General features: G+C 40.6%; 1 protein-coding gene across 1 annotated transcript in view; it reads right to left on the bottom strand.

Annotated features, from left to right (window-relative positions):
• Window positions 1–9,457: 9,457 nt before the first annotated feature.
• The window catches only part of LOC113523768 (somatostatin receptor type 5-like), a 33,073-nt gene continuing 24,408 nt past the window's right edge, over window positions 9,458–18,122 (bottom strand). Inside the window, exon 2 of the mRNA XM_034309787.2 lies at window positions 9,458–14,647. Coding sequence (XP_034165678.2) covers window positions 13,138–14,595 — 1,458 coding nt within the window. The 5' untranslated portion in view covers window positions 14,596–14,647 and the 3' untranslated portion in view covers window positions 9,458–13,137. The remainder of the gene's footprint in view (window positions 14,648–18,122) is intronic.

The following is an 18,122-nucleotide window of genomic DNA, read 5'->3' as shown; positions in this document are numbered from 1 at the left end:
TCACAAAGCCATCGTGAACTCGTTTATTAGTGTAATGAAGTGCAGGTGTGTGAGGAGGTAACTGAGGCATTTAAGCAGACACAAAAGCAGCACAATACTAAAAGTCTAAATCCACTCTTCCTCAACACTATACACAGCTCTTAGGCTTTAACAGTCTTTTCCATAATGTAATGCAATATTTACAAAGTGACCACACACACACACACACACAGAGTGGGGTACAAAAGTATGAGAGCACTAGTGAAAATACTTCTATTTTCTAATTTAATACAACGGTTTTCATTACAAATGATATTATTGACAACAGCTTGAGTGAAAAGCAGAATCTTTGAAATATTTACGAGTTTCAGAGTTTCTTAGTATTTGCTTCGAGCATGGACTCCACACGTTTGTGTAAAACCTGACGATCCATTGTAGATCAAATCCATCGGAGTGTCGTCTGATCACACGCTTCAATAGATTAGAATGATCAGACATCAGGAAAATCTGACCTTTTGTACAAAGCAGTTAACCTGCTCAGCATCACACATTTACCTACATTTAAATAGGGACGTGGAAATAGTGCAGAAAAATTTACTTTCTTTGTTTTAAATATTTCTAAAACCTTTATATAAACTATATTATAAAACAAAAAAAATGTGATTTCCACAATCAGTCATTTTACTACAGAACAAGAAATAAACCACACAACATCCATTCACAGTAAAAATAGCGTACTGTTTGTACTTCATATACATTTACTGCAGGAATCATAACTTATATAATATACATTTCACTGATACACCTACATCTAATTCACTACCAGTTAATCATTTAATTCAGCTCAGTTTTATTTTATTTCTGCAGGAAAACACTGGAACTGTGAGAGACCCGTAGCACAAAGCCGTGAGGATCTGATGCTCTACTACACGCAGAGTCCGAGCAAGCGGTTCCTCACAGTTCATCCCGAGGGTCTCTGTGGTAAATATTTTGGAGGATCATGCTGGAGGTCTGTGGTTCCAGTGGTGGAGCTGGTCTGGAGCTCCTGTGGTCAGTTTAGTGGAAAACATCACAGTAAAAGCATCAGTAATAAAGTAATGTGGAAAAACAACAATAACATAATATTTAATATTAGAAGACTTTTCCACCACCTTCACTTCAGGCTGTGAGTCATCGAAAAAAAACCCTCATAAACCAGTGCGATTGCGTTATATTCTGAATCCATGCATTTTTATAAGAAGACTAAAAATAAAGATGCTTCCTGTGCACCTGGTGCCTTTGGAGTGTTTAGCATTGGGAATTTATTCTCTGAGAAGATGGTTTGCTCCAGGAGAACATCACCGCAGCAGTAGATCTCAGTAATAATGAAGGCGATGTGAGATGGGGAGGCTTTATCACTTTCCTGCAACTGTTCCTCACCATCCTCATCATCGCTCTTCATCATTTCAGCAGAAATGACGCAATTTCCCATCCATTCAGTTTAAACGTAATTAAAATCGAGATGCTGTCACGAGCAGATGAACAGCTTGCTGAACGTCAGTGGCTTTTTATCCAGCATAATTCCATTTGGTGAAAAGAATCATTTGATTATTTCACATGAGCACATTTGCTGTATACTAATGGACTCCATAATGAAAATGTCCTCATCGTCAAATTCGAATGGATGTGATCTGATGAACAGATACGATAAGCCACCTGAATCTCTTTACATCTAATCTGCTTATGGAAACACAGACGCCTTGGGACTGTTAAAGTGCCCATCATGTTCCTTGGTTTGAGTTTGGCCTCAACCTTATCTAATAAAAAAAATAGCCATTCCTTCTTTCAATTTCCATTTATGCCTCTCATCCAGAACGATGTAGAGAAATGCTCGATGATCTGCTTGGAAAAGGAACATTCAATAACATTCTTGTGGTAATACAGAGCACCACGCGTCCACACTGACTCTAAAAGCATAAAATCTAGACGTGGTTTCTGTAGAACACAGGCTCCCAACCCTGGTCCTGGAGAACCCTCTGTCCTCCGCATTTCTCTGTTCCTGCTCTAACACACATCTCTTCAGTGTTTTTTCCTGCTCTAACACACCTCTTTCTTCTGATGAAGTTTCCACACCAACACGTCCTCTTCTCCACCTGAGGCGGATCTCAGTCTTTGTAGACAGCCAGTAACTCAGAATTTAATCAGAAACTTAAATCACACGTGTAACTCCTGTGGATGAGTTTTGTTCTGTTTTCTCTATTTATTTTTGCTCTGTGGTTCAGATACCTGTTTTGGTTTTTGAACTTCAGTTTTGTTCTGACGTTTTGAATCATTTGCCTGTGTCGTGGTTTTTTTTTTTTTAAACTAACGCTCTTCTTACTAAACCTGTGTATGTCTTCACCTTCCAGATTTCCTTTAAAACTAACTAAGCATATAAATACTTTAGAAACACTAAAATGGAAACTAAAATATATTTTATATTAGAAAAAATGAAGATAAATATTACTCCGAGTAAACTCCAGTTTAACCCTCTGGATGAAGCAGTAAAGTTTCCAGGTAGAACCTGCAGCAGAAGCTCTACAGTCTACTGACCTGCTAGAAAGTGTATTTACACTGTATGTAACTAATATATGTTGTTCTGGATATTTATTCTGTCTCAGAGTTTTTTTTTACTAATAAAGATTTCATCATTAATAAAAGCTCTTTAGAGGTGAACTGTGTGAATCAGTCGGTTCTGTTTGACAGCGTGTCCTGATGAAAGATGTCTTTTTAATATGTTCATCATAAGCCTTTTTCTTTAATATGCTAGAGTTGAAACCTAGCAGAAATCTCATTAGTGGTACACAACCTCAAATCACTGAGTGCCCACACACTTCACAGCTTCTTTTCTGTATTCAATTAGACGGTGAATGCATGCCAGCTCCGTTAGCCTTCACATCAGACTGAATTAAAATCCTGGGAGAAACTCTCTCTCTCTCTAGTCCACTCGCTAATAAACACTGAACACTAAGTTAAGGTTTAGGAGTCGGGTAATGATTAATCTGAATCTGTATAGATTGTTTGAAAGTTGTTATGGATGTTATTGTAATTATTTAAGAAGATGAGTGATGCATGATCAGACTCGTCCTCTTCCGCATCGGTCTGTAAACAGATCCAGGCTGTGTCTGTTTCTCAGAAGCTGCTTCACAGATCTCAGGCATCATCTCTGAGACAACTGGTGAGGTACGAGGTCTCGGTGGTGATTGATGAGGCCATCAGAGCGCGGCTGGTACGATGTGGGTAGATGAGGTGTGGAGGACCAATCAGCTGGCACATTTCCGGTGATTAAGAGTAATGGAGGGGAAGGATGGAGGTTCAGGCCTGCTGATAAGCAACCGTATGTGTGACTATCAACCACAGTGTGTGTAAAAAAAAAAACCTGCTCTGAGGCAGTGTGTGTGTGTGTGTATGTGTGTGTGTGCGTGTGTATGTGTGTGTGTGTGTGTGTGTGTGTTTGTTTTTCAGTCTGAGCATGTTCCTGAATGTTTGAACAGCAGTATTTAAGACCTTGTGCTTTGCAATGTATTAAGGAAATCAATTTCCAGTTGAATGAATGTAAGGACAATAAATAGGTCTAATCACAGAATGCCTTCAAATGTTATAAAAGCTCCAGGAAATGTTCTCTAATAATGTTTTACTGTCCTTTCTCTCTCTCTCTCTCTCTCTCCCTCTCTCTCTCTCTCTCTCTCTCTCTCTTTCTCTCATATTGATTCACTAATTGACATTCCATTTGTTAAATCTCCAACTTGGTCTGAAACTAGCACATTACAAAGACACACAAAAAGCTCATGGAAAAAAAAAAAAAAAAAAAAACAAGCCACAAGGTCAGAAAAAAAAATCTCCTCACCCCAAAGACACAACAAAGGTCCTGAGGAACACAGGAGCTTCTATCGTTCATAAATGCTTTGGAACCACTGAGACAACTCCAAGACCTGGAGCCAAACTGAAAAAATAGTGAAGAAGTGCTTTAGTCAGGGTAGAAAGCAAGAACCCAGAGTTCAGTCTGATGGACGTCCAGAAGCTGCCAGAAGAACCATCACCTCTGAAGCACTCCATCATTCAGGACACTACGGACAGCCAGGTGGAAGCTATTCCTCAGTGAAAGCCACATAATGACTTCCTTGAAGATCATCAGTAGGCTCCTAAATCTCTCTCTCAGGAACAATGAGGAGCTGAAGACTGTGGTCTGATGAAATCAAGATTGTATTATGTGGCCATCTTCAAGTATTGCACCAGCAGGAAACCAGGCAGCACTCATCACCTGGACAATTCCTATTGTTTAGTGTTGTCTAGTGTGTGCCTATTGTCCTGTTTTAGTAGCTACTGTACTGTATTGTGCTGTTTGCATGTACACTTTACGTAGTAATATGTAGTCTCATGTAGTCTCCTCTAGTCCTGCGTTGTTTATGTAGCACCTTGGTCCCTGAGGAACGTTGTTTCATTTCACTGTGTACTGTACTAGCTGTATATGGTTGAAATGACAGTAAAGCCACTTGACTTGATGGAATACACATCTCTGGAGAAACCTGTTCCTCATCCAGCCTGACAGATCTCAAGAGGTTCTGCAGAGAGGAACAGGAGCAGATCTCCAATCTAGCTGTGCCAAACCCAGCAAGACTGACAGATGTAATCTGCCAATGAACTTCATCAGTGTAATGTGATATTTTAGTGTTTAAGTTTTAATGTTTCCAAAACTTTGTGAAAACCTGCATGATGTATGATTATGGATATGTTTGCTGATTTTTTTAATCTGTTATTCTTATTAATCTGTTAATCTATAATTTTTTTTAAAGCACCTAAAAAACTCAGTTCTATATTTGACTCCTTGTTTTTGTTTACATCCCTTCTGTCAATCATGTCATAGACACGCCCCACATGAGGGCTTCACTCTGGCCTTTAGTGCTCAGAAACACTAACATGGCAGAGCTCAGCTCAAAACCTCCCCATTTTGTAATATTGTTGTGTCAAAAGGCAGGATCTGCTGTAAAAAAAGAAAGTGCAACCAACATTAATAAAATGTGAGTAAATCTGGGAGCTGATATTTCAGCCGCTGTGTGTTAAACGTGTGTTTATTTCTGCATTGGTTATGTCCTTGTTGATGACATGACAAAAATCACCAAAATTCTCCGTACTGATTCTCACTGAAATGAAGAATCCTGACGTAAATGAATGCTCCTCTTCCATTACCATAATTAAAATATTTGCCTCACAGCTCAGTTTTTGTGTTATTGTACCTCCTCCTGTCCTTGCCTCCATCTCCATTCTGTGGCAGATTGTTGCTCCATCCACCCACTTACCTGCTCCTTTCTCTCCGTCTAATAACATCACACAAAACTTTGCTTTTCCTCTCTTCTCCTGCGCTGCCAGACTCTCGGTCTCTTAGCAACATGACTCATTCCCTCCGAGACCAACAAGGCAGATGAAGTCGTGTGTGTGTGTGTGTGTGTGTGTGTGTGTGTGTGTGTGTGTGTGTGTGTGCGTGCGTGTATGTGTGGCATTTGGCGCTTATTGAAACTGTGTGTGTGTTTGTCTGTGTATGTGTGTAATAATAGTGTCTTCCCACTTGTGTACTTATCACATTAATATCAAAGTAAAGCAAGGAAAGCAAGCAGCAAACAAACAGAACAAAGGACTGTGTCAGTAAATTCATATATACAAGTGCTTACAGATTGTTAACTAGAGAGACAGACATATAGATATAAATGGGTAGATATATAGATATATAGATATATAGGACCCACTCATTATGGTGGAAATAGCCTTGATTTAAACAATGATAATAACAATGACAAAATTTTAAAAAATTAGGCAGTCAGACTATTAACTTAAATTCAGACTATTTGATAACTAAACATATAGAAGACAACCACATCAGATCAGTGAATAGAAACCTCATTTCACTAATTTCCTGTGCAAAATCAACTTGTTTTCCTCAAAAATACTTTCAGAAGCAATCAAACCCCTATTAAAATAATCAGTTCTTCGCTTAGCACTGACTATGTACCTTTAAACTAGCGGTTATCAAACCCCTGATTAAAAAACCTGACCTTGATCCCTGTCAGCTGTCCAACTAAAGGCCAATATCAAACCTCCCCTTTATCTCCTAGGTCCTAGAAAAGGTTGTAGCACAGCAGCGATGCTCATACTTACATAGGAATAACATTCATGAAATGTATCAGTCAGGATTTAGGCCTCATCATAGCACAGAGACAGCACTGGTTAAAGTGGTAAATGACCTACTACTGGCCTCTGATCAGGGTTGTGTCTTGTTGCTTCTCGTTTCTCACCTGTGTGTGATTATAGCCAGGTTACTCAGATGTGCTTTGTCTGTCCTTTGAGTGTACGCTATAAGCCAGTGAAAAAGAGAGATCTGACACATCACACCTGACACAAACTTGAACTTAAAGCTGGGCTCGAATGTGGTAAAAGCTGCAAATTGTTTGGTCTGAATTTTATTTCCATGAAAAAAAGAGAAAAATATAAATAAAGCGAGCCCCAAAGCTTCATCAAAGCTCCTCCACACACCATGTTCTCCTTGTATGTTTCAGCAAAGCCAGATGACAGACACCAGCTTAATAAAGTTGAGGAATGTGTAAAAGACATTAGAAACTGGATGCTTATTAACTTTCTTACTAGGACCACATGCAGCTAGAAGTAAACTTTCTGATTACACAATAACTCTGGATGGTCTTTCTGTTTCATCATCTGCATCAGTAAAGGATGTTGATGTGATTATTGACTTCTGTCTCTCATTTGATGCTCATGTAGATAATATCACTAGGATCGCTTTCTATCATCTCAGAAATATTGCTAAAATAAGAAATATATTGTCACTACACGATGCAGAAAAATTAGTTCATGCTTTTGTTACCTCTAGGTTGGATTATTGTAATGCCTTACTGTCTGGATGTTCCAGTAGGAGCATAAACAAGCTCCAGTTAGTCCAGAATGCAGCAGCGAGAGTCCTTATGGGAATCAGAAGATATGACCACATCACCCCTCTCTTATCCACACTGCACTGGCTCCCAATCACATTTCACATTGATAATAAAATACTACTATTGACCTATAAAGCACTGAATGGACTCGTGCCACAGTACTCATGTTCACACTTAGCACTGCTTGACTCTATAGTATACGGCTGTAGAAGAGCAATGATTTATAATCTCGCTATCTAGTGTCACCCAGATGGGTTCCCTTTTGAGTCTGGTTCCTTCAAGATTTCTTTCTCATGTCGTCTCAGGGAGTTTTTTTTCTCTCCACTGTCACCTCTGTTTTGCTCATTAGGGATAAATTTAAATCAGTATCCAGATTTCTGTAAAGCTGCTTTGTGGCATTATTAAGAGCGCTATGCAAATAAAATTGAAGTCAACTAATAGATATATAGATAGGTAGATAGATAGATAGATAGATAGATATGAATATTCTTTTAGTATTTCTGTATTAAACTGAGTCGTGGGCAGGGCTTCATATGAGCTCATTTTGTGATGTCACAAAACTCCGTGGCTTGAGCCAATCATATCTGATATGCAAATTACCAGAGAGTGACACATGGGAAACCAGAACAGTGACAGAGTCTAGGCTAATAGGGATTGTAGAAGGACAGGGGGAACGTGTCCAAATTTGCATCTTCATACACATTAATGCATATTCATGTAACTGTTAAAGGTGTAGAGATGTTCCTCTGCCATTTTGAGTCATTTCTTTGTGTTATTATTCTCCACAGATTATTTTAAGGTCATACAGCTTTTGAAGTTTTAGCTGATTGTTTCACAGCCTCTTTCTGAATAATGTCTCTCTTTCTCTCAAACTCTCACCTCAGACAGAAACAGCAGCGTTTAACCGCCATGAAGTGATCAGCTGACCTGCAGCTGCGCTAAGCGATCAGCCTTTTCTCTGTGCGACAGGAAGCAGGAGACGTGCCGAATAATAAAAACACCAGACACTCTTGCCGTGTGTGATAGTGAGAGGCGAGCAAATTAGGGGTGGTGACATTTAATTTGCCTCTTTTGGCGACGTGCCTCTCAGCGCTCATAAAGAACCGCAATTAGGAGAGATGAAACGCCAGGAGCTGTTTTACTTCTCCACCTGTCATTCACTTCCAGGTCATCTACAGGTCATGCAGCAGAAAATGGAGTGGTGTGGAGGCAGAGCCGTAATTAACGGCGCATTAAAGATGCTGAGCTCAAATTTCACATTTTTTAAAATCACTATAAATCTGAAAGCAGCTCACATCACTTTAAGGCATGAAAGGAATCTTAATTATTACATTTTTATATCCAACAGGGCCAGAGTCCAAATATGCGATGTTTAAAATTAATACCACAATGCAGCTAAATACTTGAATCAGAAGATTTTCTATAACAGCAGCTTTGACAGTAGTGCTAATATGTTCTAACACATTATCGTTTCCATAGTAACAACTCATTCACAGGGACGTGTACAGCGGACGCTCCGCATAAACGGATTTTAAAAAATCATTGACGTGGCGAAGTTTTCTGTAAGGAGATTTGTTTAACATTTCTGGAAGGAGTCTCCAGTGTCAGCGCTTTGTAACAGTCAGAGGTAAAGCTGTAACTTTAGGTTTTCTGACATCTTCAGGACAGAGGAGTTTACGCTTCTTTGCGGTTTCTCGGTTTGTGTTTTTTTTCTTATTAACAGAGAAAAACAGAGGCTGGTTTGTGGCTGTTTATAGCTGCTGTAACGTAAGTGAGAACAGGAAGTAACTGGTTTCATGGTTGTTCCAGAAGTTTAAGCAGAAGAACACACACATCAGTTCTGTGCTTACAGGAGCAGAATGAGAGGTTTTGTAGAAGTGAACATCAGCATAATTATACTTAAGAACAGTTTAAAAAAACAAATAAGGTTAAGTTAAAAGACTAACGTGCATTTCTGGTGTTTCATTCATTCAGAAACTAAATGTTCTGTTCCCCGAAGTCAAATTATTAAAAGGATCTAAAACATAAATATATAATTCATAAGTCAAAAAAACTGAAATAAGATCTAACTAAACTGAAACTGAATTTACAATGAAAACTGAAAATGCAAATTTTATTTTAGGAAATTGCTCAAAACTATAATAACATTGGCTTTAACGCAGATTTTTAAACTCTGTCCTGATTTGTAAGAAGAAGCCGTTGAATCTTTCTCCTGTTTACATCATTATTCTGAGAAGCATCTATTTATTATGTTATGTTTTCTGCATCACAGCCAAAATCAGCCTCATGTCATGATAGTGCCAAAGGGGGCTGAACTACACTTCCCATCAGCCCCAGCGTGTCACATGTTTTCAATCACTCTCTCCTGTGTCTTGTTTCACTTTGATTAGCACCACTATATAGGTTCCTGTTTTATAGGTTCTATATATAGATTGATGGTCAAGTGTGTGTTGTGTGCTGTGTGCTGTGTGCTGTGAGCTGTGAATCTACAATCCTAAACGGTTCTTTGGTTTGTCTCTCTGCAATAAGTCTTAAGGTTTCTTCAGAAAAGGCTTCTTGTAAAACTGCTTTCAAAAGCAGAAACGTCACACACTGAATGCTGAAAGGTTTTTTTTTTTTGGTAAAAACTTAAAAATCAACATTCTTAGAAAAAAGTTTCAGATCTAGAACTCTTAAGGGTTCTTCAGTTTTGCATCCAGGGAAAGTATTAAATGCAAAAAAGAGACATATTTGCAAGTGGAAATATATTGAACATATATAAATTTATCCAATATTTCTACTCATTTTTAAATGTTTTGCCTTTTTGTTTTATTCCACCAGTGAATCTACATTTACAGGGCAATAAAACAAATGTAAAACAAAGCTTGCAATTAACTTTAAAAATATAACTAAACAAATAGTGTTAACAGTTAAAGAGGTTAAGACTATTAAGTGTTTGATGTGATGGTTTTTAGGGATACCTGAATTGAACTTGTATTAGGTAATAAGGAAAGAAGCACAATGCCAGTAAACATTGATAAAATATTTATTTCACTTATTTTTTATGAAATATAGAAATCTAGGATTTTGGCTGGACATCACCTCCTACACACAGAATTAAAGAAATAATAATAAAAAAAAACTGGATATAGTACAGATTCACCGCTCAGCTGAATAAAAATGTCCATTGTTTCTGACCCCGAGTCTCCGTCTTTATCTTCTCCAGAGACAAAACAGAGAAAAGAGAAAAGCCCACATGATTGTGCTGAAAAACAAAAAACAACAAAAAGGACAGCAGATGGCTCACTGACACTCAGAGCACAAACACAGCGCTGCATTCAGACATTTTATAAATAAATAAATTTCCTAAACACATTCTCCACAAGCGGATATGAAATAAACACTTACACTTGAGCACTGAGACAGAGAGAGAGAGAGAGAGAGAGAGAGAGAGAGAGAGAGAAGTGAAAACAGGGCTGAAGGAGCCGTGGGCTCGCTCTGCATTCTCACTCGTGAGCTAATGGCTTTGTCTGCGTTCGAGCCTGAATTAAATCTGAGCTGAGAGGTGAGTAATGCGCTGGTGGGCGGGTCTCAGTGGGTCGCAAACATCCAATGAATCACAGAGATTCATTACGATCAGAGGTCGGGTCGCCTCTGTGTGAAACCCTGTACACACCAGCACTGCAGCATCGCCATAGCTACAGTTGATTATTTTCCTATAACAGCACATCTCCGAGTGTTTCATTCGTCTTATATCACAGCACTATTTATTAAAGATCGACATTTAATGCCGTGCAACGTCGGTGAAACAGGTGAGTTCCTGTTGTCGCTTACGTTCTAGCAGCTATAAACACGCGTTCCCTCACCAGCGTCTCTTTATTCTCGCTCTCAGCTTGTTCCGCATGTTACTGAGAAACCGCAAAGAAGCGTAAACTCCTCTGTCCTGAAGACGTCAGAAAACTAAAGTTACAGCTTTACCTCTGACTGTTACAAAGCGCTCACACTGGAGACTCCTTCCATACATGTTACATAAACATCTCCTTACAGAGCAAAGTTTTTTAAAATCTGTTTATTAATAGGTGTTGCTATAGAAACGATAACGTATTAGAACGAGCGCATTAATATAAATCTGTGATCTGCAGCTGCACTACTGTCAGAGATGCTGTTATAGAAAATTAATCAACACCTTCTGACCAATCAGAATCAATCCAGTTAAGTACATGAGTTTTTTAAGAAAGAAGCTATGTAAGAGGGAATGGTTATTTTCCTCTCAGGCTTGAGGAAGGCATCAGTGGCACTGCGCTGTCTCTGACATAACCTGTAATCACTTTAAGCCATGTGTGAATTGTGTTGTGTGTGAATTGTGTTGTGTGTGAATGCGTAGGTGGAGGTGAAGATGGAGGTGGAGGTGAAGATGGAGGTGGAGGTGAAGATGGAGGTGGAGGTGAAGATGGAGGTGGAGGTGGAGGTGGTGTATGCTGGACCTCGGTATAACACAGGAAGCTTTACACACTGCCTGAATGTTCAGAGAGAGAGAAGAGTCTTACAGCTCTTTCACAAAATATCTCTGAATGTCAAGTGTGTGGACTTACAATGCTGGACACAAATGTCCCTCTGTGTGTGTGTGTGTGTGTGTGTGTGTGCTGTGTGTGTGTGCTGTGTGTGTGTGTGTGGTGTGTGTGTGTGTGTGTGTGTGTGTGTGTGTGTGTAAGAGTGTGTATACAGATCTTGCTGCGTGGGTGGAATTTGAGGGAACAGTATGTTTGTAGTAGGAGGCACTTGGACATGACGTTGCTGGTGCTCTTAAAAACTTTTGCTGAAAACTAAATTAAAATTTGCACATGGTTTTAAGTGAATATATGGTTGAGTGCAAAAGTTTGCACACCCCAGCCAGTGTGTCTGAATAAGAAAATAACAAACTTCTTGTTCAATTTATCTGTAAAGAATAAAAAGAATAGAATAAAGAATGAAACGTGAGTGTATCCTGCAACAAGACAACAATCTGAAACTGGAAAAATTATACTCTTATACTCTAATATGTACAAATGTTCATTTATTACAATACAACAGGTCCATACTTTTTAACCATTTATAGCTACGTTTAATGTTCTGCAACGTCAGTGAAGCAGGTGAGTTCCTGTTGTCACTTACGTTATAGCAGCTATAAACAGTCGTTTCCTCACCAGCCTCTTTATTCTCTCTTGTCTTGTTAGTGAGAAACCGCAAAGAAGCGTAAACTCCTCTGTCCTGAAGATGTCAGAAAACCTAAAGTTACAGCTTTACCTCTGACTGTTACAAAGCGCTGACACTGGAGACTCCTTCCAGAAATGTTACAATCTCCTTACAGAAAACTTCTGCTGTGTCTGCTGTACACGTCCCTGTGAATGACCTGTTACTATGGAAACGATACCGTATTAAAACGAGCACATTAATATAAACCTGTGCTACTGTCAGAGCTGCCATTATAGAAAACTAATCAACACCTCCTGAACAGACAGGATATTTTGTGTCTTTATGGTGTTTTATGGGTGTGTAAACCTTTGCACAATATTTCCTACAACATTTCCATATGCAGCAGCTTAAAAACACCATTTGATTACTTCTGTAAAGAATAAATGTTTCATGTTTTCTGTTTGCTTGTAAATTTTCTGCTTGGAATATTAAAATGTTCCTGAGGAAGTATTCTGAAACACGCTGACCTAAAAATATTCACCATGAACTGATCCGTAACGTATGCAGATGACCCCGGCTTGTGAAGCATGGCAAACAACGAGACAGTTTTACACGAGGATTTCTTCCTTCATCATCTTATAGGTTATAAGGTTTAATGGAGGTGTAATGTCTTGACTTGCAGCATGAAGTCACGCAGCTCTGTTTGCAATAAATCACTTCTGATTGAATTACGCTGGAGTATAAGTGGAAATCAGATTTGTGTCTGTTCAGGTATCAGTCAGGCTGAATGAAAAGAGTAGAGGTGAGAGTCTGAAAGAACAGTCATGAGCTTGGCTTTATAAACTTTCTGATGTACAACAACAAATAAGGAATTCACTAAGGAATATTACATCATTTACACAATTTACACTGTAATTTCTTGGACGCAAACAGGGCTTGAGCTAAAATTTCGGCAAAGCTCCACTTGTGGCAGAAACATATGAGATATAAGTATAGAAATACTGGGGCTCTGTCGCAAAATAACAAAGAAAAAAATTTTTTTTTACAGATTTTACAAGTAGCTGATCTCCAATGACGTGTTCTTTTCTACAGGTTCCTCTGGCAGTGGCTTCACATTTCCGTTTTTCACACCATTCAGCAGTGCTGTGTTCGGCCCAAATCCAGGTCCTTTCCCAATCCCATCTGCTCTTGGAGAGTTCAGCTCTGAGAGCCCCGGAGCTAACGGCCTCTCGGAGAGCAAAGCGCGAGTGCACTGTGCACTGCCGTTCCCGTTCTGAGTGATCTTGCAGATCTCAGTCATCTCCGTAACTTCCTCTCTGTCCTCTTCTTCATCCTCATCTTCATCTTCTCTTACAGCTCTGCGCAGACTCTCACGGGGCATCAGAATCTGCCTGCGCTCCTCCTGCTCCTGACGTTCTGCTGGTTCGTGGTTCTCGACCTTTCTGGACGAGCGGCACAGAGCCTTCCGGAAGCCTCGTTTGAAGTTGTCAGAGAGGAAGCTGTAGACGATGGGGTTGGCGCAGCTGTTGGCGTAGGACAGCACCACCACAAAGTAGTAGAAGCCCTGCAGCTCGCTAGGTGGTGGAAACACAATCAGGTTGATGATGTTCAGAGCGTAGAACGGCAGCCAGCAGAAGACAAACACAGCCACCACGATCACCACCATGCGTGTGACTTTGCGCTCGGACTTGCGCCGTTTGCTCGACGTGGCGTGGACCTTTTTGCTCGAGCTGCGGATCTTTACCACGATGAGCAGGTAGCACATGCAGATGACCAGCAGGGGGAAGAAGAACCCTACAGTGGAGGTGTAGATGATGAATGCAGCACGGCAGATGGTGCACGTATCTGGCCAGTTGATGGTGCACGTCCCCCCTGTCTCAAACACACCAGCGAAGACCACCATCGGCAGAACCACTATAAAGGACATCGCCCACACGGAACCATTCACAGCCTTGGCTACCTGTGGTCTCCTCCACCTTGACGAGCGGATGGGGTGCACCACAGCCAGGTAGCGGTCGATACTCATCACCATCAGGCAGAAAATGCTGGTGAACTGGTTGATCCCATCAACGGTCATCACCAGACGGCACATGAAGGAGCCGAAGGGCCAGGACATCATGGCATTCTGGACAGCCAGGAAGGGAAGGCTGAGCATAAACAGCTCATCAGCGATGGCCAGATTAAGGATGTAGATGTTGGTAACGGATTCCGTCTTGGAGTAGTGCAGTACGATGTGGATGACCAGAGTGTTTCCACCAAGGCCGATGATGCACACGATGATGTATATGAGTGGGATAAGGACCCCGGCTACACTGATGCCTCCAGCTCCGGTTCCATTGGTGCAGTTGGATATGTTGAAGAGGCACGTGTCATTGGGCAAAGTCTTGTTGTGAAAAGTCTTGTTGAGAAAAGTCTCATTAAGAAAAGTCTCGTTGAAGAAGAATCCTGAGAGGGAAAGGTTGTTCCAGAGCTCTGCTACAGCAGAGGGGTCCACTGACGAGATGTCCATCACAGCTCTGATCTCTGCTCTCTCACACAGTGCTCAGCTCGGGGCCATTGTCCTACAAAACAGCAGAACAGAATACAAACCGTTATTATTTTCCATGAAAGCAGAAGAGTGTGAGAAATGTGCATAATAACAGAACAATTTGGTGCATTGTTTTGTTCAAAACTATTACGCGTGTCAGAGTTTTCCGGCTGGAGAGAGAATGAAGTGACAAAGGTATACACGCAATAAGAACACGACTCTGGGCTGCTTCCCAAAAAACAATCCTGCGCTAAAAACCTGTCCAGGTAGACATTACCATGACGCTTTTAAATCTCGCTTTTTTCCCCTGGCAGTCCAAAATGTTAATTAGGCAGCGTTTAAATGCCTGATGTTCAGAAGCAGTCTCATTGAATAGGAAGACGTTTTACGCTGTGCAAATACAGAGACAGAGATGGAAAAACCAACACAAGCTATAAAGGAGACTGAAACAATAAAGAGAATAAAAAATAGGTTGGAAGCATCGTGAGAAAGCTCAGGAGGTTAGGCGGAAATAACAATTTGAAAAAGCATAATTAAATGATAACATGCTGAGAAATGAAATGTGGCACTGGGCAATGAATCAGACGGGAAATGATTAGAGAGTGAGATTGAGTGCCATAAGGATGCTGTTTGACCAGTGTGTGTGTCTATCCACCCCTCAGACAGTTTAAACAATGAGCTTTCCCACATGTCAAGCCTATTCATTAACATTTTAAGCACATACACGAGTGTTGCTGTTATAGTGAAATACTGAGTGATGAAGCCGAGTTACTGTAATCACCCTGACGACGGTCCTTTTCCACAGCAATTTGTCAATGATTATGTAAAGGGTTAATGAAGGGCACATTAAATTTTTAATGGAAAAGAGACACCCCCCTAATTTTAAAATAGGAACATCACCAGTGAAGTTGTCCATGCACATGCGTATGTGTGTATCAGAACACCGCCACATCACTAGATGGCGCTTGAGCGCTCCTGTGAAGCAAAGTAGAGACTAGTTTTCTCCCGGGTGCGATCTCAGAAGTAAATGACGCGCCAAGGGAACGACACTCATTTTGTCTGTCTCTATTGTTTCACAGGTAAAGTAATATATATATATATATATATACTTTAAACATTTTTTCTGTTGATTAACGTGACTTTGTTGACGTGATTAAAAGTGATCACGAAGTGTGTTGAGTGACTGCGCAATTCTAATATGTTTCGGAGAATCTAATTTTGCCGAATGCTAAATTGAGGCCGAATTTAATTGAGGTCATAGGTGTAAATGATTAACGCTGTCTTAAGTTCATTTAAGAGTGTACCATATAATGTTCGTGTATGGCAAAATGTCTGTAATTTTAAACACATTAGCAATGAGTTGTTTGCTATGTAGTGGTACAGCTAACCGTGCACCTGTTGTATTAGCTGTTCAGTAGCCATATTGAATGCTATGCATGCACATGCTCAGTGTGTAACCCGATGCAAATCACATTGTAAACGTTCTAAATGCAACAGTGGTCGATGTATTTCTCTTGATATGTGTGTTTGTGACACATTTGTGTTTGGTTCTTTTGAGTAATGTGAGACACTTGTTAAGTGAACTAGGAACTTTGGTTTACTCTTTAAGTTTTGTATATGGAATTTGTTGGCGCACATATTCTGCTCTCTGTGTGTTATGTAACTCCATGTTTTATTATGTGAAATAAGTAAGGTAAATGGATGCATATGTATACGGGTATGTTGTGTGTATGTATTCATATCACGTTATGTTGTGTGTACTGTATCCATATCACGTTATCCCATGTATAGATGTCATGTAACATGAGAAGTGTTCATAGTTACTAATAGGTTCGATCTCAGAAGTAAATGACGCGCCAAGGGAACGACACTCATTTTGTCTGTCTCTATTGTTTCACAGTTTCACAGGTACACAGTGCTTAACCGCCTGTGTGTCCTTAGTTGCCGACCCAGATATCCCCTAGGTCTGAGGCCGGTAACATTTGGGGGCTCGTCCGGGATCCAGCGCACCTTGCCTGGGGAGGTTGACATTGCAGCAGGCAGATCCTGTGCCCAGAGTTTCATGGAAGATGGCTGTGTCAAGTGTCATCCAGGAAACAACGGTCAAGGTTGATATGTGAAGATGACTACCTTAACCCAACGCCGGGTGCTGATCTTCAAGATCCAAAAGAGACTGGCTGATTTGAGTCTCAGCCAGCTACAGACTGCTGCAAGATCGATTGTGGATGGCCAAGAAACTTGCCAAGTCGCGGATCTAAGTGAACCAGAACTGTATGACCTAATTGTTGACTTTGTCAGAAGTGAGAAGTTAAAAGCTGCAGAGGATGAGGGTATGGCTCAACTCCTCTTCCTCTATGACCTACTCAGTGACATTCTATCAGCTCCAGATGTCAGAGCCTCTGACCCTGGTAATGCTGCACCTGTCTCGATGGAGGATTCACAAACACACCAACATGGACACACCCCTACAAACGTTGATGAAGTTTATACACCACCGTCCCCTACTGACAGAGACACTCACACACAACCATTACATATGGACAAAGACATTCACGTACACCCATCATTCCAGGTCGGAGACACCCATGCACTTACCAGGGAAATCACTTCATTGATGCCCGGCAGGCCCACCTCTATCAGTGCTGCTCCTTTGGGTAGGATGAATTTATCAGCAAATGTTTCTGATCATGTTGTAAGATTGTCTGATGTTTCAGCTTTGCTACCACGCAGAGAATTTAAGTTACATGGTGGTCAGATTTCTGATGCAGGTTCTGATATGTCTTACAACAGTCTGAGTAAACAGCTGGATGAAGGGTTGCAGGAAGGTTTTAGCGAGTCAGAAATAATTCGAACTGTCCTTAAGATAACAAAACCAGGTACTTTCAGGGAGATGCTGAGCAATAAAGCAGATCTGAATGTAGAAGGTTTGAAAAGATTCCTCCGGTCACATATCAGAGATAAAAGTGTAACTGAACTTTTCCAGGAGCTGACTAATGCTAGGCAGCATGACAGAGAAAGTCCACAACAGTTCCTGTACAGGGTTATGGGGTTAAAGCAACGAGTTCTTTTTGAATCCCAACAACCAGGTGTAGATTTCAGTTATGACAAAAAGCTGGTTCAGGGCACTTTCCTCCATACCATTTACCAGGGGTTGAATGAGAAAAACAGTTATGTGCGGCGTGATCTAAAACCCTTTCTTTCAGACATGCAAGTTAGTGATGACTTCCTGTTGGAGCAAATGACTAAATCTACCACTGAAGAAGAGGGACGATTAAAACGACTGAGCACTGTAGCTAAAACCAGACCAGTGACTGTGAATTCAGCTCAACATGACCCAAATGAACCGACTGATCAGACCAGACAGGCCAAAGTTGATTTTGAATTACAAGCTAATCGTGATGCTATTAAAGAACTGACAGCTCAAGTGTCCTCCTTAACTAAGCATCTGACCCATTTGACGACACCCCGTGAAATGAAACCCGTAGACACTAGCACGCCTATCGCTCGTA

Source organism: Pangasianodon hypophthalmus, chromosome 13 (assembly GCF_027358585.1).
Source record: "Pangasianodon hypophthalmus isolate fPanHyp1 chromosome 13, fPanHyp1.pri, whole genome shotgun sequence".
Lineage (NCBI taxonomy): Eukaryota > Metazoa > Chordata > Actinopteri > Siluriformes > Pangasiidae > Pangasianodon > Pangasianodon hypophthalmus.
This window is presented reverse-complemented; position numbering and strand designations above follow the sequence as displayed.